At 43.4% G+C, this 21,314-nt stretch overlaps 1 protein-coding gene across 1 annotated transcript in view; it reads right to left on the reverse strand.

Annotated features, from left to right (window-relative positions):
• Positions 1-21,314, reverse strand: part of LOC124798209 (venom dipeptidyl peptidase 4-like) — a 301,929-nt gene that overhangs the window by 124,772 nt on the left and 155,843 nt on the right. Inside the window, exon 8 of the mRNA XM_047261512.1 lies at positions 10,600-10,709. Coding sequence (XP_047117468.1) covers positions 10,600-10,709 — 110 coding nt within the window. The remainder of the gene's footprint in view (positions 1-10,599; positions 10,710-21,314) is intronic.

Here is a 21,314-nt window from a genome sequence, read left to right on the forward strand (position 1 = left end):
TTTCGCCATCATTGGCTTTTTTTAATTTCTCACCACAAACACGTTGCATTTCTTATTTTCCCACAGGCGCCATTTACATTTTCAAATTCTTCATCACAACTTTCTTGCACTGTGGCCATCTTGCATTTCCTAATTTCCCGCTACCATCATCGTGGATTTTTCACCGACTGCAGCGCCGACAGGCTGCAATAGTTTGAAGTGTGCGCCAAAGGGTACCTTGATGTATGACAATATGACTTCTTGTCAGGTCAGTACACGGTTATAAACACAAACAGTGGTAAATGCAGGAGTTGGTCTACCAACGAAGAAGAAAATTAGAATATAGTTAAGCTACTATGAACAGCATAGTCAACGCATTATCACGGCCAAATAGAAACCAACCCAGACACATAACGGTAGTACAAGCTTATAATGCCAACTAGCTCTGCAAACGAAAGACAGAAAGAATGCATGATGAGATATTTAGGTACGAGTAGTTCACAGAGAGAAAAAATTAATTGCGATGAGTGCCTGAAATTCAGCAGCTACAAAAAGAAGATAAGGGAAAATAGTAGGAGAACATGGACTGGGAGAAAGGAATGAAAGAGGACACCGCCCAATAGCATGTTGCACTGACCGTAATTTAATCTCCGCAAATGCATTATTCAAGAATCATGATAGAAGATTGTATACTAAAAAAAAATCTGAAGACAGTTGAAGCTTTCAGAGTGATTATGTAATGATAAGACAGAGATTTCGAAACCAAATTTTAAAATTTTAAGATACTTCCAGGGCCAGATGTGGATTTTAATCATTACATATTGGATCTGAACTGCAGATTAAAATTGAAGAAAGTGCATAAAGGTAGGAAATCAAGGAGTTAGGACCTGGATAAATTGGAGGAACCGGAAGCTGTTGAGAGTTTCAGAGAGAGCATTAGATAATGTTGGACTGAAGATGGGGAAAGTACTGCAATAGAAGATGAATGGGTAGCTTTGAGTTACAGAACATGAAAAGCGACAGAGAATCGCACAGGCATCTGAGTAGAAACACTCGGATAACACAGGAGATATTGATTTTAATTGATGAATGGAGAAAATATGAAAATGCAACAAATGAAGCAGGTGAAAGGGAATAAGGGGGTCAAAAAATAGACTGGCAGAAAGTATAAAATGGCTAAGCGCGAATGTCTAGAGGTTAATTGCAAGGCTAGAAATATGCATAGCAAGTGGAAAGATAAGTGCCGCCTTTAGGGAAATTAAGAGAGACATGTGGAGAAAAGCAGACGTCTGAAATCAAGAGCTCAAATGGCAAGGCAGTACTAAGCAAAGAAGGGAAACCTGGAACATGAAAAGCATATATAGAAAGCCTGTATAAGTGAAACAAACTCGACAATAATATTATACGAAGAGAAGACATTGGAGATGTGATACTGTGAGAAGAATTTGACAGAGCACCGAAACAAGGACTTTGTAGCGAACGGCATTCCCTCGAATTACGAAATTATTCTACCTCGTGTGTAAGATATTTGAGACAGGTGAAATACTCTCACAGTTCAGAGAGAATGCAATTACCCCAATTCAAAAACAAAGTCAGGTGCTGACAGTCCAAAATACTATCGAAGCATCAGTTCCAAAATATCGACACGAATTATTTAGAAAAAAAGGGAAAAAGTGCTAGAGGACAAGCTCAGGAAAGATCAGTTTGGGTTCCAGAGAGATGTGGGAACGATAATCCTTAAATACAGAAGATGCAGAGATAATTCCATTCGTAGTACAAGAGAAGAGTAATAAGTAATGTCGAAGATATTAGAAAGGCTAGCGGGTAGCTATGAAGTAGAGGATGGGAATAACCATTAATGCAGCGAGCACAAAATTATGCCCAAAAAGTAGACGACATTGAAGATCTTTTGAAAGAATTACAGTATAACAAATAATCATTTACCGAGTCACAAAAGTGTGCAACAGGGGAAAACTAACAGACCGTTGCAATATCCAATAAATCGTTATACTGACAATAGAGTAATTCACACAAATGCAGTTAGGATTGATAACTGACGATAAAATTAAATATCGTTCTCAACTTACACGGATTTTGATTTAAAATAAATAATGTTTATTAATTGTTTTTATTGTTCAACTAACCCAACATATCTCAATGTTTTGTGAACCTACTGTTCAGAGCAGCCCACTGCACTATTAACTAGTTCTGGCAAACTAAGAAAAGTCTGACACTGGCTAATTCATGAAAAATTATCAAAAGTCCAGAAAGCTCACACTAACTCATAAGAATATTTATAAGTTCAAGAAATATTCCCCGTAAAATTTCTGATTCTTCAGTGCTGAGGTGCGTGAATATACAAATCCCCAAAATATTGCTTATAAAAATTCCATACACTTTGAAGGTTGCAGTTCATTTGTTGAGATATGCAATATGCATGTCCGCTCTCTTCCAGGACTCCAAATCAACTGCTGCTATGTGAGATGCCCACTGGCTATTTATGCATTTGGTCTCTCATTGCGCAAGTTGCCATACATTTATTTCTCATGCATTTCTTAAACATTTAACTTTTATTTAACTTACATATATTACACATCTTTCTATACCGAAATTTCCTCAGTTTTCTAATGCTGTCTTCAGCTTTTTGTTGACATTCTGCTAATTATGATAGTTATTCCATGATACTTTTCTGTAGAAAAATTGCAAACATATTGAAATAGATACACTTATGGGTAGATACCTTAGTCTAGTTTACCATACCGCTGATACTTTAATTAATTTTCTGTTTATTTCATGTGAAAACAACATTTCTATACCTTGGAATTCACAATCTGGCTTACAGTTCAATGTATGTAATACATACAAAAATGCAATTAGTACGTTCTGATAAAGCTCCAGAAACACCATCCATGAGGAAGTAGTGTTTTTAAAAATCGTCCAAGGCGTTAAACATTTATCAATTTTAACGCTAAATTAATTTTAGAATTTTTGATAATAGCATAAGAACTACTGGTCCGGTCGAGCCCGCATTTAAACGTACATACCTGTCTTATTTTTACTTTTATTTGATGTGCTTTGTTATTTTCTAGCTGTATCAGTTCAGATGTTATTGACTGTTCAGTGAGCATCGCAGTCCTATGTCCGGGGTCCAAGGCGTCTTTTCACTGGTCCGCGCGGCCCCCCCGTCAGAGGTTAGAGTCCACGGTCGGGAATGGGTGTGTGTGTGTCGTCCTTAGCGTAAGTTAGTTTAAGTTAGATTAAGTAGTGTGTAAGCTTAGGGACCGATGACCTCAGCAGTTTGGTCCCATAAGACCTTGTCACAAATTTCCAAAAATTTCCCTTATGTCCTCCATAAAGATTGCCCCACCAGGACCTCTCGAAAGGGTGAGCGCGGCGGGATATTTCAGACGCCGTGTCAAATCACCATTGCACGTGATACACTCCTGCACTCGTGGTATGTCTCATTCTACCGCTTCCGACAATCGACGAGTGTGAAATCTGTCATCCGTTGAGTTAAGTGACTCAAACCTCGCAGCCACTTCCTGGCTAACGCTGTGACCCTGGCGTAGATCTCTGAGTTCAGTCCGCTGTGGACACCACGACCCCACAGCTGTCAAATACAGTCTAAGACAAGAAAAAAACGAAAGATGAAACAGGAAATATCCAAATAGGACGGAAATCGGTAGCTGTGATGTACATGTATATGCCAACAATTGACTAGAATTTCAGAAAAATTCGATGATTTACAAATTGAGCAAGTCAATAATGGATTGGTCCACCTCTGGTCCTTATGCAAGCAGGTACTCGGTTTGGCGTTGATTAACGGTGTTGCTGGATGTCCTCCAGAGGGATGATGATGATGATGACGATAATGATGATGAGGTCTCATACTCCAAGGAGCGTAGGGAGACCCACACCGCTGACTAGGCAAGGTCCTAGCGGAGGTGCTTTGCCATTGCCTTCCTCCGACCGTAATGGGGATGAATGATGATGATGTAGATAACACAACACCCAGACATCTCGAGGCAGAGAAAATCCCTGACCCCGCCGGGATTCGAACCCAGGACGCCATGCGCGGGAAGCGAGAACGGTACCGCAAGGCGACGGGCTGCGGTCCAGAGGGATACCATGCCCAATTCTATCCAATTGGCGCGTTAGATTGACAAAAACCTGAGCTGCTTCGAGGCCCGTAACGTTCCAAACGTTCTCAGTTGGGGAGAGATCCGACCTTGTTGGCCAAGGTAAGATTTAGCAAGCACGAAGACAAGGAGTAGAAATCTCGCCGTATGCGGACTTGCATGAAGGGCAACAAAAGGGTGTAGAATATCGTCGAAGTACCGCTGTGCTGTAAGGGTACCTAAAGGTACCACGAATGGCCACCACAGGGGTCCTGCTATGAAATGAAGTGGCACCCCCGCCCATCACCCTTGTCTGTCAGGCCGCATGGCGGGCGACAGTCGCATTGGTCTCCCACTGCTGTCCAGGCCGTCTCCAGACACTTCTGCGCTGATCAGCGGGGCTCAGTTCGAAGTGTGGACTCGTCACTCAAGACATTTATACTCCAGTCAATGACATTCTAGGCCGAAGACGTGTTTGAAGATGCCTCTGGCAGTGGTTAGCTACGAGGGTGAGTCAAATGAAAACCTCAAATTTGTAATAACAAATCGAAATTTCTCGGCGTTGTCCTGTAAGTTGGTAAGCGTGCTACAAACAGCGTGCAGAATGGCAGCATAGTGCGGATGCACACATACCGTCGCAGTATGCAATATACCCTCGCTTCTAAACTGATACTGTTATTACTCAGCTTAGCCGCGAGTCCGTAGAGGGTGGTATATGTGACGTACAGTATAACTGGTCAGCATTTCCACCCGGAATTCGCGAGTGTAAGTCGGACCTTCCTTTGGTGGGTCGTGTTGTTGGATTTCCTCCTACCTGTGCGCAGTGCAGCTCTCGTAAATGTCGTCCCGTGCAGATTCTTCATTGGCGCATTGGATGTCTCTGTCGGTAGAAGCTAATTATCTGAAATTGCTGTCGATCAATTTTGGGGTATCTATTTACTCGAAATTAACATTCAGAATGCCGTAATATCACTTTTATTCCTATTAGATCAATAATGAAACACTCATGTCACAAACTACTCGTAACCGATAGTATGGCTACACATCGAACAAGACAGAAAGAGCTCTTAACGACGACTGCCGACTTTGGCGCGCAGTCTGTTACTAGTTTCGTCACAGTTCGTGGATTTCCGATCAAGTTCGTACTTACTAAGATATGCATTTGTTAATGAACGGGTGTGAATTTTGAGGCAAAATTATGATAAATAGTTTTAAACATCCAGAGGCTCCTCCTAATATTCATGTTGTCATAAATTACTTTAATTATTAAATATAAATAAACAAAATCGGTGACTTTGGCGCCAAGATGGCGGTACTTCCCGTCGTGTATATTTCCTAGGCTGAGGCTTGTTGCTACGGTCCAGCGCCGAGCCCCACCCCACTACGCGCGACATATGGTCGCTTCGTCACCTAGCCAGCCAGCGTGGGAAATGCTCTCCGACTCATGGCCGGCTACGGACTACAGCATTTCCTAACTGTCGTGAATACATCAATAAGAGACAATAATTTATTAAAACTGGTAAAAATGTCTTCCTCATTTAAGAGGCACCTTACAAGTATCAGTATAAAGATGGCCGCCCCACTTGCGACTTGCACCAGGGAAGAACAGCGTTCTGTTATTCCGCTTTTGCGTAGTGAAGGTGTGAAACCTATTGAAATTCATCGACGAATGAAGGTTCAGTACGGTGATGCATGTTTGTCACAGCAGCAAGTCTACGAATGGAGCAGGAAGTTCGCAAATGGTGTGGCTTCAGTGGAAGATGCTCTTCGTCCAGATCAGGCACAACGAGTTGTGACTCCACGGTTCATTGCAGCAGTTGAAGCCATAGTGAAGGAAAACCGCAGAGTGATACTGACTGACATTGAAGCATGTTTACAGGTTAGTCATGGGTCAGCACGCCACATTTTGCATGATGTGCTCCAGTTTCACAAAGTGTCTGCAAGATGGGTGCCACGGCAGCTGACTCCTGAAATGACAGAACGACGTGTTGATGCTTGTGAAGAACTTCTTCGGCGCTTTGAACGAGAAGGTGATGGCTTCCTTGCAATAATCGTTACTGGGGACAAAACCTGGGTTCACTTCCACCAACCGGAAACGAAGAAAGCGAGCAAGGAATGGAGCCATTCCTCATCACCAAAACCAAAGAAGTTTCGAACAGAACCATCAGCAGGGAAGGCTATGCTGACTCTCTTTTGGGACGAAAAAGGCGTCATTTTGGAGCATTACATGTCTAGAGGGACCACTGCCACCAGTGCATCGTACACAGATCTCCTAAAAAGTCATCTGCGGCCTGCAATCAAATCAAAGCGACGTGGATTGCGGTCAGCAGGTGTCCTTTTGCAACATGAGAATGTAAGCCCCGACACTGCACGTACAACAGTTGCAACGATCACAGACCTGCATTTTGAGTGTCTTCCTCATCCACCATATTCACCAGACCTTTCCCCAAGTGATTTCCATGTGATTGGACCACTCAAAGATGCAATGGGAGGAAAGAAGTTCCGTTCTGATGAAGAGGTACGCCACGCGGAGCATGAGTGGTTGCGCGGACTACCAAAAGAATTTTTTTCTAAAGGAATTTATGCACTTTGTAAGCGGTGGAGGACTTGCATTGAGCGTGGGGGAGATTATGTTGAAAAGTGATACAGCTTTGTACCATTTCTGCACAATAGATAATATTTTTTAAAAAATTTAAGGTTTTCATTTGACTCACGTCTCGTACAAAGTGGTGAGGCTACTGTCATCGTAAGAAAGGTGGACAGGAGCAGAAATTACTAGCGAACCAATTAACATAGTAAACAGAAGATTTAATTAGCTTGTATTTCTCCTAGCATATGAAGACTCATTACAAATAATGAAGCAAGAAATAGAGACCAGTTCAGACAGTAGCAATAAGGATGAGGCTCTCTGAACTAAAGCATGAGCAGTGACGTCAGAGCTACGACTAGCCACTGTCTGCGTAGCATCACATAGCGAAGGGGTTCCGACTGCGAGCTTGCTGTGGGGCTGCGACTGGCTGTCCCATATCGCAGTGGCAGAGGGCGACCATACTACAGAGCCACTGCTGGCATGGCTCAGTGGGCGCGCACCATTGGGTCCACCAGATCCCGTGTGACCGCTATCGGTGCCTGGCAGAAACGTGCATTTCCATTGCCAACTTTGTGACGTCTGCAGGATCGTATTCATACACGACACCACATCGGTGTTTGATATCTGCGACACCCTTACAGAACAGCAGTATGCCTGCAACATTGTACGCCCCGTTTTGTTGCCCTTCTTGGTAGGCCATCCTGGACTTACATTTTAGCAAGGTAATGCCCACCCATATGCGGCGACAGTTTCTGCTGCTTGCCTTCGTACTTGCCAAAATCTGTCTTGGCCAGCCAGGTCACCAGATCTCTCCCTAATTGAGAACATTTGAAGTATTATGGGCAGGGATCTCGAACCAGCTCACGATTTTAAACATCAAACGTGCAAATTGGACACAAGTTGGCACGATATTCCTCGGGAGAACGTACAACAACTCTGTCAATCCGTGCAAAGCCCTATAACTGCTTGCATAATGGCCAGAAGTGGATCAACCCGTTATTGACTTGCTCAACTTCTGAAGCTCTTTCTCCTGAATTTCTATGAAATTGTAATCATTTGTTTGCCGTACACGTACATCATTTCTAACGATTTTCATCTCATTAAAGTAATTCCTTTGTGGTGCATTTTAATTTCTTAGAGTGTACAGCCTCCTCTCTTTTTAAAAGTTCCGCCGTTTAGCATCATCTTGCTGTTGCATCACGACAACCTCCACTTGCTGCTCCATGCACACAGCAAAAAAATTCTGATGCAAGCAGCATCAAACGCTGTATCAACTGTGGCAACTCATATGGCACAAGAACAGTTTCATATCTAATCATCTCTTGGATATAACTGTCCAGTTTTATTAGGAAAATATTTCGATGACAACCAGGCAAAGAAAACAATGTTTTCATGGATTTCTAGGTAACGCTTTAAAATTCATTCAGAATGCCGTCGCCGGCCGCTGTGGACGAGCGGTTCTAGTCGCTTCAGTCCGGAGCTGCGCTGCTGCTACGGTCGCAGGTTCGAATCCTGCCTCGGGCATGGATGTGTGTGATGTCCTTAGGTTAGTTAGGTTTAAGTAGTTCTAAGTTTAGGGGACTGATGACCTCAGATGTTACGCCCCATAGTGCTTAGAGTCATTTGAACCAGAATGCCGTCATGTTTTTGGACAAAAGTAATGCTTTATTATGTGAAACCTGCAACACTCTGATAGTTTTACGCCTAAAAAAGAGGAAATAATTAACGACAAATTCTTTTAATTTATTTACTCAAATGTCCTCACCAGATTCACAATTGATGAACAAACGTCTGCCAAAATTGTTTTGATTACATGGTACAAAAATTTTTAGGAAAATAATAATTTGGCAGTAATGTGAATATTTGCTTTGGAAAATACATTTAGGTATACAAGGATGTGACTGTGTGTTGCGAAAAATTGCCACTCACCAAACTCAGATATGGACGAACGTTATAATGAGTTCTGCAGTATTGCAAATAAAACTACTGAGAAGCGTAAACAAGCACCAGTATCAAATGAAAAAAATCTCCCTATGAAACTTGGTATGAACTATATCAGAAATCAGAACTCTAGTATACTTATTAAAGAACTTATTAAAGATTTTCCAGTTTATTGTGTCCGTTCCATGTTCTAACGCCATTGCTGAGAGGGAATTTTCCCTTTTTGGAAACGCCTTGACTGATTCAAGAAACAGATTGGGTGTTGAACACTTGAAGGTGGAACTGGAAGTAAAAATTTACTTCCTGTAGAATTACAAAGGTTTTTTAATTGCGTTTTTAAGAATAAAAAATTGCTCAAATGTGTCAAGTCCCAAAACAAGTACTCCTCTAAAAAAAATTATTGACTGCGCAAAATGCTTTATTTAACGATTTGTGTTAAAAAAAATTTGTGATGATTACTTTGTAATAGCGAAGAGTTTATTTTGTTAATTTTGTTTCAGATTTTAAATACTACTGGTCAAAAATGATTAGAGTTGTTTTTCTCTCGTTGCTGTACATTTCGAGGCAGGTCCCGTTTTTTTCTCAAGTCCCGCGCATAAATTTGTGGTTTTCCACGTATCTGTGACAACAGCTAGCAACCCTACGCAGGGCGGTCGAGTTTAATGTCATTGCAAATCCCTTTTCGAGACGAAGAATTTTCATTACAACCTTTTTTCATCCGGGCTGTAGTGTCCCAGATATCTCCAGAAACTATTTTAGCCACCCCACCCTGTATTGGTGTATGTACATTCAGCGGCATTTGTGGATACTGTCTGCGAAATATGTTGCGAATAGAGTTAGGAGCAAAGACGTAATATATTTTTTACGCATCTCGGTGTTTATGGCGTTATATCTCATGAATTACGTGTCTTACGAGGTATAATTACTGTAGATACATCCAGCAGCATATGTGGATACTGTCTGCGAAACTAATTGTGAATGCAGTTAGTAACACAGAAATAATAATGAGTTTTTCACGCACAATGAGTTTTTCACGCTTCTCATTTTTTACGACGTCCAGTCTCCCGAACTATGATAGAAAGATCGTTCTTACCGCCGCCCCCCCCCACCCCCCGCACACACAGCGATTTTTGCATAACAATGTGGGATATATGCGCCAAGTTTGGCACACCCACATATATCCATATTTATAATACCATTTATGGATTTGGGTGTCTGTACAAATAAGCATAAACAATAAACAGAAACATAGTAAACCAATGCCTCGAGCATCGAGTTTTTCTGTGTGTATGCACATGAACAACATGTGTAACATAATAAAATAAATTCAAATTTAAGTGACCATAATAACACAATCAGTCCTTAAACTACTTCCGTTCTTTTTAATTTGTATCTAATCAAACATGCTACATTTTATCGATGCACTTTCATCATATCTTTTAAAACGCAAGAACACTTCCGCAATACCTTTCGCTGTTTTCTTTGGTACCTTTCGAGCTTTTTACATGTTTTAGCTGTTTTTCAGGATATTCTTTCGCTCTGACGACAGTAAAATCAGACATACGACAAGTAAAAAACCCCTACTATCCAAAACATCTGCAGCAACAATGCAGGAGTCGAGGAATCCATTTTGAAGCACACTACAGGTTTCTCGGAGAAATTAATCCTCCACTGTTAATGGTTGAACACTAAAGCCGAACCAGAAACGTTGTCGTCAATTAACCATCCCACTCAGCCGCCTCCCGAGCATTAAATAGAGCACCAGCTCTATCGATGTACCTACAGTGTACACTGAATACGAGCTAGCTGATGGGTGTCATGAATACGAGCTAGCTGATGGGTGTCAGAGTCAATCTTTGCGAGGTTAGTTCCTTTTCACCCTAGAGATAGACAGTTATAAGTACTCCCCGAGCAAGGACCCACATAAATGTGACGATTAAATAAGTACCAAACACAACAAGAGTTACTTACTCGCCGACAACGTCAACTGGCGCCACCAGTTCTTGGATGGTCACGGAGGTCGAATTCTCAGACGGCAAGGTGACGAGCTTAAGATATTCTCTAGGCTTTGTCGTGCCGACCTGAAACATCAAGACATACATGGAGAATTCTTAGTAAAGATCGTAGGGCGTGTATGCCTACTGACATATGGGTGCTGCGACAGTTAAGCACTGGTATCACAGATAACAGCGTCAAATTTAAATGTGCATTATCCGCGTTCAATACTGTGTCGGTTACTGCTATCAAAATTATTACAAACGCAGAAGTTATTAACTGCCTCGCAGGTGCTTAGACCGAATACCCAAAACTTGCTGCTAACCTCCAGATAATCAACTCAGCTCTGTGCCCCCAAACTCGCAATATAGTGTTTTGAAAGGGCGATAAACTGCCAATGACTTGACCCACAAGATTGTGGGGCTGCCGTCGCAGAAACTCCATTTCTATAAATGACGTTTACGCCGTATATCTTACGGCTTCAATTGTCCATGTTGCCTCATGTACAAGAGGTTGTTAGCAGCTATCTGCAAAGTCAATTTTAGAAAAACATAACCCACCTGCCAGTAACATTAATTTAGTCACTCAATGATGTATGTGTCCTTTGGAGTTCGTATGTTAATCATACTTTTAGTTTTTCCACAAACGGATAACTGTCAATTTCCTTACGACTGCTACAACTGCCTCCTGGTCACTCAAAGAAATGAGTCCAGAGGGCAGAGGACTTGGAAGAGCAGTTAAATGGAATGGGTAGTGTTTTGAAAAGAGGTTATAAGATGCAAATCAACAAAAATAAAAGAGGGGGTAATAGAATATACTCGAATTAAATCAGGCAATGCTGAGGGAATTAGGTTAGGAAATGAAACACTAGAGGTAGTAGATGAGTGTTGCTATTTGGGCAGCAAAATAATTGACGGTGACTGAAGTCGAGAAGAGAAATTTGTCAACAACGAATATAAATTTAAAAGTTAGAAAGTCTGAAAGTATTTGGAGTATAGCGTTGTACAGAAATGAAAAGTGGACGATAAACAGTTGTGATAAGAAGAGAATAGAGGCTTCTAAAATGTGGCATTACAGAGGAATGCTGAAGATTAGATGAGTAAGAACTAATTAAGAGGTACTGAACCGAAATGGAAGGAAAGATATTTATGGCAGTGCCTGATTAAGGGAAGGAGTCAGTTGAAAGGACCCATCCTGATGGATCGAGGAATCGTCAGTTGGCTAACGCAGGAAAGCGTCGAGGATAAGAACTGTAGCGCAGACAACCAAGGCTTTAATACAGTATGTTGTTGTTGTTGTGGTCTTCAGTCCTGAGACTGGTTTGATGCACTCCCCATGCTACACTATCCTGTGCAAGCTTCTTCATCTCCCAGTACTTACTGCAACCCACATCCTTCTGAATCTGCTTAGTGTATTCATCTCTTGGTCTCCCTCTACGATCTTTACCCTCTGCGCTGCCCTCCAATGCTAAATTTGTGATCCCTTGATGCCTCAAAACATGTCCTACTAACCGGTCCCTTCTTTTTGTCAAGTTGTGCCACATACTCCTCTTTTCCCCAATTCTATTCAATACTTCATCATTTGTTATGTGATCTACCCATTTAATCTTCAGCATTCTTCTGTAGCACCATATTTCGAAAGCTTCTATTCTCTTCTTGTCCAAACTATTTATTGTCCATGCTTCACTTCCATACAAATACTTTCAGAAATGACTTCCTGACACTTAAATCTATACTCGATGTTAACAAATTTCTCTTCTTCAGAAACGCTTTCCTTGCCATTGCCAGTCTACATTTTATATCCTCTCTACTTCGACCATCATCAGTTATTTCGCTCCCCAAATAACAAAACTCCTTTACTACCTTAAGTGTCTCATTTCCTAATCTAACTCCCTCAGCATCACCCGACTTAATTCGACTACATTCCATTATCCTCGTTTTGCTTTTGTTGATGTTCATCTTATATCCTCCTTTCAAGACACTGTCCATTCCGTTCAACTGCTCTTCCAAGTCCTTTGCTGTCTCTGATATTGTCATCGGCGAACCTCAAAGTTTTTATTTCTTCTCCATGGATTTTAATACCTACTTCGAATTTTTCTTTTGTTTCCTTTACTGCTTGCTCAATATACAGATTGAATAACATCGGGGAGAGGCTACAACCCTGTCTCACTCCCTTCCCAACTACTGCTTCCCTTTCTTATAACTGCCAGCTGGTTTCTGTACAAATTGTAAATAGCCTTTCGCTCCCTGTATTTTACCCCTGCCACCTTTAGAATTTGAAAGAGAGTATTCCATTCAACATTGTCAAAAGCTTTCTCTAAGTCTACAAATGCTAGAAATGTAGGTTTGCCTTTCCTTAATCTTTCTTCTAAGATAAGTCGTAAGGTCAGTATTGCCTCACGTGTTCCAACATTTCTACGGAATCCAAACTGATCTTCCCCGACGTCGGCCTCTACCAGTTTTTACATTCGTCTGTAAAGAATTCGCGTTAGTATTTTGCAGCTGTGGCTTATTAAACTGATAGTTCGGTAATTTTCACATCTGTCAACACCTGCTTTCTTTGGGATTGGAATTATTATATTCTTCTTGAAGTCTGAGGGTATTTCGCCTGTCTCATACATCTTGCTCACCAGATGGTAGAGTTTTGTCAGGACTGGCTCTCCCAAGGCCATCAGTAGTTCTAATGGAATGTTGTCTACTCCCGGGGCCTTGTTTCGACTCAGGTCTTTCAGTGCTCTGTCAAACTCGTCACGCAGTATCGTATCTCCCATTTCATCTTCATCTACATCTTCTTCCATTTCCATAATATTGTCCTCAAGTACATCGCCCTTGTATAGACCCTCTATATACTCCTTCCACCTTTCTGGTTTCCCTTCTTTGCTTAGAACTGGGTTTCCATCTGAGCTCTTGATATTCATACAAGTGGCTCTCTTTTCTCCAAAGGTCTCTTTAAGTTTCCTGTAGGCAGTATCTATCTTACCCCTAGTGAGGTAAGCCTCTACATCCTTACATTTGTCCTCTAGCCATCCCTGCTCAGCCATTTTGCACTTCCTGTCGATCTCATTTTTGAGACGTCTGTATTCCTTTTTGCCTGCTTCGTTTACTGCATTTTTATATTTTCTCCGTTCATCAATTAAATTCAATATTTCTTCTGTTACCCAAGGAGTTCTACTAGCCCTCGTCTTTTTACCTACTTGATCGTCTGCTGCCTTCACTACTTCATCCCTCAGAGCTACCCATTCTTCTTCTACTGTACTTCTTTCCCCCATTCCTGTCAATTGTTCCCTTATGCTCTCCCTGAAACTCTGTACAACCTCTGGTTCTTTCAGTTTATCCAGGTCCCATCTTCTTAAATTCCCACCTTTTTGCAGTTTCTTCTAATGTAGTAGTCAGGTTCAAATGGATGCACCTTGCACTACTGAAGCGTGCAGAGATGCATTAAACCAGTCTTCGGGCGAGAATGATAGATAGGTCCAGTTCTACTTTACGTGGTTCTTTGAGAATGATTGTTCCTTGTCAAGTTCAAGACAATTTAGGGGCGGCGTTGGTCTGGGAGTAATACGTAGTTGGAACTCAGCTGCGCATAAAAGCCTAGGCTTCAAAAGTAGTGCAGTTTGTTCGCAAATATTCTTTTTTGCACGAATTACGACATTATTTTAACATCATTTGGAGACGACTGTGACTGATAAAATACACTGGCTGGCAAAAACACGGAAGACACCGGCAAGGTGAGGAGGAAAGGAAATTAATTTCCAAGGACTTGAAGTTATTGAAGTGATTACAAAATCGAATAAAATTTAAAAAGACCTTGGCAGTATGAGCCCACCTGTTAGTATGATTTTGCACTCCCTGAGGCGTGGACGCATGCACTGATTCGGTTGGGAAGGCTGTCAAGAAATCGTTGTACGAGTATCTTCTCCTGAGGCAAAGCCTTTAACTTATTTCTGATACCCTGATACCGCCACTGGAACGGAGTTGACATCCAAACTGGGAGAGAGATCTGAAGATCTTGTTGACCACGAGGAGTACGTCAACATCGCGAAGACAGTCAACCACCATCTACGTGCGTCCTCATATAGGACAGACTTCTTTGAGCATCAAAAGACATCTACAGAAAAAGTGAACAAAAGACAAATAGCAAGAAGTGTGAAGACTTCCTTCTCCTATACAGGATGTTTCGGAAGTGATGGTCAATAATTCACACATGGAAAGCACAAGCCAAAAGCAGCTAAAAAGCTTCAATAAACATGGTTCCACAAATCGACCGTTGTCGCGATACAACACATTTTCTGTTGCTGTTAATCAGTGTCAAGTAAAACTGACATCCATAAATGTTAAAGTAGGTGTTCGAAATGTTATCCACGTATCTGAATGTCTCTGAAATAAGTTGCGAATCCTCTCAGGCAGTCCTGGGGAATTCTGTAAATGCTGGAAGTTCGCAACTATAATTCCTCAAGAGACTTGACCTCCGTAACGTAGACCACGCTTTTGACATGACCCCACACACAGAAATCTATGGAATTTAATTCCGGAGACCTTGGAGGACATGGCATAGGCCCTCCTCTACCTATCGAGTGTTGACCATACGTCAGAACTAGAAGGCGGCGCACTCGTAAATGAAAATGTGCTGTAGCGTCATCATGCATGTACCACATGTTCAGGAGATGGTTCAGTGGGATTTCATCATGTACATCTGGAAGCACAGTCTGCAGAAACCACATGTACTGCTGTCCGGTTAGTCTCTGTGGTAGGAAGTGTGATCCAATTATGCCTAATGGCGTGATGTGTGTGATGCATTAAGATTGACATCGACCGAAATGTTGCAGTTACGGTAGATAAAAATACCGTTACGGGTAAATCCAGCCTTATCTGTGAACAGAATACAGCTTACAAACAGAAGATTCATTCAGGGTACACTGTTGTTGCACCCATTGACAGAAATTCTCACTAGGAGTTAAGTCTGCATTGTTGAGAGCTTGCACTCGCTGGAGATGATATGGGTAGAGTATTTGTCGATATAAAATCCGCCACACGCTGCTATGACTCAGGACACGCTCTTGGCTACCAATCGTCCCTGTTGAAGTGCTCGGACGTTAGTGTGCAATGCGTAACACACTTTCCTCAACATCGGGTTTATGGAACTTGGTCGACCTTCTCGTACACGGTGCACGAAACTCTCGATTTCTCTAAGGTAAAGATGTAACCGGCTAAATGTACTTCTGTCGGCGAGAAGAATGTTCTTCATACAATCGTGCAGCCTCAAGGGCACTGCCATGGGCTTTGCCGTATCTGAAGTGCATGTCAGCGTACTCTTCACTGGTGTAGCCTCTGTCCATGGTGCGCCGGCCGGTGTGGCCGAGCGGTTCTAGGCGCTTCAGTATGGAACCGCGCGACCGCTACGGTCGCAGGTTCGAATCCTGCCTCGGGTATGGATGTGTGGGGTGTCCTTAGGTTAGTTAGGTTTAAGTAGTTGTAAGTTCTAGGGGACTGATGACCTCAGATGTTAAGTCCCATAGTGCTCAGAGCCATTTGAACCATTTTAATTTGGAAGTAGTTGCGCATGTGTAAACAAACAGATAGTCGATCCCAAGCCTTGAGAGACAAACGTAAATACCGCGGTATCCAGGGGCGTTTACAGTTGGTTCCCAACTCGAATTAATGCGATACCCCGGCAACGATTGATCTGCGGACCCATGTTTACTGGAGCTTTTTAGCTTCTTTTGAGCTGCACTTTCCATGAGCGAATTATTGACCATCACTTGTGAAACACACTGTGTAGCGAAAGTAAAATTATTTATTTAGAAGAAAACGCTGAAGCGAAATTATCTGGGCAGTTAATATACACTGCATAACAAGTAAAATGAATCAGCCAGAAGACTCCGTCAGATGTCAGTGTAACTTCGTGCGTATATACACCATTGAGAAGTATGTAAGTGATTATAGAGCAGCATTTCTGTGTGACGAGTGGAGTGGCCAGTGTAGCGGATTAGTGCTGCTCGCGTTCAGTGTTGTTACAGTGCACGGTGACGTCTATAAGTGGCGTGAACAACGTCTGATGTAGAGCGGACACTGTGAAAGGATGCGGAAGTGTCGCATACTCGTGGGAGACGGTGTTATCAGCACCTGACAGAGTCTGCTCTCCCTTTGGCCAGCTGGTCGAATCGAGCGGTATACAGAATTGTGGGTTATTCCGATGAGACAGTGGTCCAGTGTTGGACTCCATGGGACGTGAAGGCAGACATACTCATGGTCAGGGTTCAAGGCGATCGCGTCTGACCAGCACAATGGAGGGTCGCCATATTGTGTAGCAAGCATGTGGAAACCCCTTAACATCTGCGTCTGCCATCGGAAGACAAGTAATGGCCGAGCGGTTCTAGGTGCTTCAGTCCGGAACCGCGCTGCTGCTATGGTCGCAGGTTCGAATCCTGCCTCGGGCATGGATGTGTGTGATGTCCTTAGGTTAGTTAGGTTTAGGTAGTTCTGAGTCTAGGGGACTGATGACTTCAGATGTTAAGTCCCATAGTACTTAGAGCCATTTTTTGACAAGTAATAGACACCTTGCAACATGCTATGTGATCCCGCATCACTGTTCGGATTCTAGCAACAAAAGGACTAGGGAATTACCGACGCCTTTGTAGTGTGCCGTTACACTGTAACACGGCCCGCTGTCTTTGGAATGATGCCGCGACTGGCAAGCACGGACTGGTGGCGAATGGCGCCGCGTTGTGTTCGGTGACGAATCGCAGCTCTGCACTACCCCAGATTTGGGCTGTTGATAAGATATCGATAAATTGATGTGTCTTCATAATACCGATATCTGTTGCCAAATTGGTTATCAGCAACTCCTCGATGTATCGATATCCCAATGGCAATACCGTGTGCCGATATTCTTATTTTATACTATATATTTTAGCAATTTTCGGTAAATATTGGAAATTGTTCTTTTGAAATTGTAGTAGAACATAATTTTACTTCCACTGTGTGAAGGAGTGTTACTACTTTTTGAGCTTTCATCACGTCCAGTCCTTCTCTTTGTGTGCGTGAAGCAAGTATAGGTGGCACAAAAAAGTAGCCCAATTGCTCTGGGGAATGGCGAAGTGACTGGAATAAAAAGATTTCTCGATGTGAAGAAATAGCACACCAGCTGCATTAAAAAAATTAACGCAACTAGTGCGCTATTTCTTCACATCGGAATTCTTCAAAAACAATAGCTGAAAATGATGAACAAAAGTCTAAATGACTAGATTGGTCTTTGCGGTGGGCAGAGACGTGTGAGAGAAATGCTGACGCAATCGGTGCTACCAACAGACACTGCAACGTTCAACTCCACCACGCAGTTTCGACACTACCGCTGCTACGTCGCTGGCATTTGCAGAAATGAAAAAAAAACAGGGAAGTCGACATGGAGTGTTCCGGACAAATCCGATACTTGAAGAAGCCAAATGACAGACCCATCGCATAACTTTTATTGTGCCACTTACGTGCAGTTACTACTCTCAGAGAAGCGTTTATCGCCAAGCGTGAACGTGCATCTTTTCCTTTGAATTCTTGCTCTAAGGGAGATAAGACGACTGCTAGCTTGTTGATGTTCAGAATATCTAATAATAAATCAGTACTTTAATATATAGCGGTAAAACTAGCTGTATACACTCCTGGAAATTGAAATAAGAACACCGTGAATTCATTGTCCCAGGAAGGGGAAACTTTATTGACACATTCCTGGGGTCAGATACATCACATGATCACACTGACAGAACCACAGGCACATAGACACAGGCAACAGAGCATGCACAATGTCGGCACTAGTACAGTGTATATCCACCTTTCGCAGCAGTGCAGGCTGCTATTCTCCCATGGAGACGATCGTAGAGATGCTGGATGTAGTCCTGTGGAACGGCTTGCCATGCCATTTCCACCTGGCGCCTCAGTTGGACCAGCGTTCGTGCTGGACGTGCAGACCGCGTGAGACGACGCTTCATCCAGTCCCAAACATGCTCAATGGGGGACAGATCCGGAGATCTTGCTGGCCAGGGTAGTTGACTTACACCTTCTAGAGCACGTTGGGTGGCACGGGATACATGCGGACGTGCATTGTCCTGTTGGAACAGCAAGTTCCCTTGCCGGTCTAGGAATGGTAGAACGATGGGTTCGATGACGGTTTGGATGTACCGTGCACTATTCAGTGTCCCCTCGACGATCACCAGTGGTGTACGGCCAGTGTAGGAGATCGCTCCCCACACCATGATGCCGGGTGTTGGCCCTGTGTGCCTCGGTCGTATGCAGTCCTGATTGTGGCGCTCACCTGCACGGCGCCAGACACGCATACGACCATCATTGGCACCAAGGCAGAAGCGACTCTCATCGCTGAAGACGACACGTCTCCATTTGTCCCACCATTCACGCCTGTCGCGACACCACTGGAGGCGGGCTGCACGATGTTGGGGCGTGAGCGGAAGACGGCCTAACGGTGTGCGGGACCGTAGCCCAGCTTCATGGAGACGGTTGCGAATGGTCCTCGCCGATACCCCAGGAGCAACAGTGTCCCTAATTTGCTGGGAAGTGGCGGTGCGGTCCCCTACGGCACTGCGTAGGATCCTACGGTCTTGGCGTGCATCCGTGCGTCGCTGCGGTCCGGTCCCAGGTCGACGGGCACGTGCACCTTCCGCCGACCACTGGCGACAACATCGATGTACTGTGGAGACCTCACGCCCCACGTGTTGAGCAATTCGGCGGTACGTCCACCCAGCCTCCCGCATGCCCACTATACGCCCTCGCTCAAAGTCCGTCAACTGCACATACGGTTCACGTCCACGCTGTCGCGGCATGCTACCAGTGTTAAAGACTGCGATGGAGCTCCGTATGCCACGGCAAACTGGCTGACACTGACGGCGGCGGTGCACAAATGCTGCGCAGCTAGCGCCATTCGACGGCCAACACCGCGGTTCCTGGTGTGTCCGCTGTGCCGTGCGTGTGATCATTGCTTGTACAGCCCTCTCGCAGTGTCCGGAGCAAGTATGGTGGGTCTGACACACCGGTGTCAATGTGTTCTTTTTTCCATTTCCAGGAGTGTATTTTCAATGTGCAGCGGATATTTTTATAGGTCAGTACGCCGATATTTTTTCAGTGTATCAGCCGATGCTGATTTTTTAAAATATCGATATATCGGATACCTGATATTTTTAAAGATATCGGCAGTCCTACAGTGGATGACGATCGCAGGAAAAAGCGGCGGCGATTTAAGAAGACGTCGCATTCTTCCAACGTTTTGGAGAGGCACCGGACTATTGCTCCTGGTGTCACGGCATGTGGAGTCGTCGAGTAAGACTTTAGGTCGCGGCTGGTAGTGACTGGGGGGGGGGGGGTGGTTCTCTGAGGGCGCTTCATCCACACATAGTGTCACGTGTCCTTGAGAACTGTGTGGGTGATGTTAAGATACTGCCATGGGCAGTAAGATCCCCAGAACTTTTCCCAATAGAGCGTGTACGGGGCCAGAGTCCCAACTTGCCTCAATTGAGGACACAATGGCATTTCCAGCCGAATCAGTGGGTATACATCCAGGGCAGAGAGGGTGGACACATACTGGTACATTCTTCGCAAATTTAACTCGGTTTTGTAAGCACTGAAACAACGTCACACACCCTGTTAAGGAGGAATGACAGGGTGACAGTTGACAAAACACTACACTTTTTATTACGGAGTTAGAATCTATATACATTGAAGAATTGTTCCCCAAAATATTATGCGCCAACTCCAAAAAGTAAGGATTCTGTGTGCGTTTCAAGCCGAGCATGTACGGCACGCCTCGGCGTTAGACAACTGGTTGCCAAGAGCCGTTACCGGTTCCATCACCCCTATTTATACTGATATGAATAAATCTGATTTGCTGAAGCGTTGTTTGTGCGGTGTTACACAAAATGTGAACGAAATTTTCAATAGTCTCATTTGGACATACGCTCCAAAAATAACATCCAGCCGAAGAGAAGTTTTCAACACTGCTTCAAATATGGCCGTATGTCCACTCAAGGTAGGCGTGTACGTGGCAAAGGCCCTTCAAATCAAAATCGGCGATGTAATGCGCCAATTCTGTGAAGATGTAGGTATAGATTCTGTGAAGATATGCGGTCAGCGAGGAAAGGGGCTCTGAGTACGAAAATGGGGGCTCATCAGGTCAAAGGAGGAGAAAGCGGCCGGCCACTAGCCGGGCCGCTAGCTATTATCGACCAGACATCGGTGATATCCCGTAGGTCTCAAGCTTTGTCCCTTTTTTTTATATGATAAATATTTGTCAAACTTCAAACACGTTTTTGTCAATACCATGTGTTTCGGCATGGTTGCCGTCACCCACGCTATAATTTTCATCCGACTGTAATGAGTTTAGGTCTTCCCTGAATGAAATTGAATTTTCTTCAGCGTATCATAATCGATTTTTTTAATGTTGATATTTTTATTGCTCTCGATCTTCCACCATAATCGAGTCCATCAACATTAGGTGGCAAATATGAGGTAGCCAAGGAGGTGGAAGCGTGGGTTCTACTATACCATGACTGCTTGGTAGCTTCAACAGGAAAATACAATTAATTAGCAGGAATACAAAATAAGAAAGTATTTATTACTTAACTTTTCTGTAGTCCATGATCAGTTGGTTGACAATTATAGAAGACGCGACTAGACTAAGAGTCTGTAGAATAACAT

The sequence above is a fragment of the Schistocerca piceifrons genome, chromosome 5 (assembly GCF_021461385.2).
Source record: "Schistocerca piceifrons isolate TAMUIC-IGC-003096 chromosome 5, iqSchPice1.1, whole genome shotgun sequence".
NCBI classification, from domain to species: Eukaryota; Metazoa; Arthropoda; class Insecta; order Orthoptera; family Acrididae; genus Schistocerca; species Schistocerca piceifrons.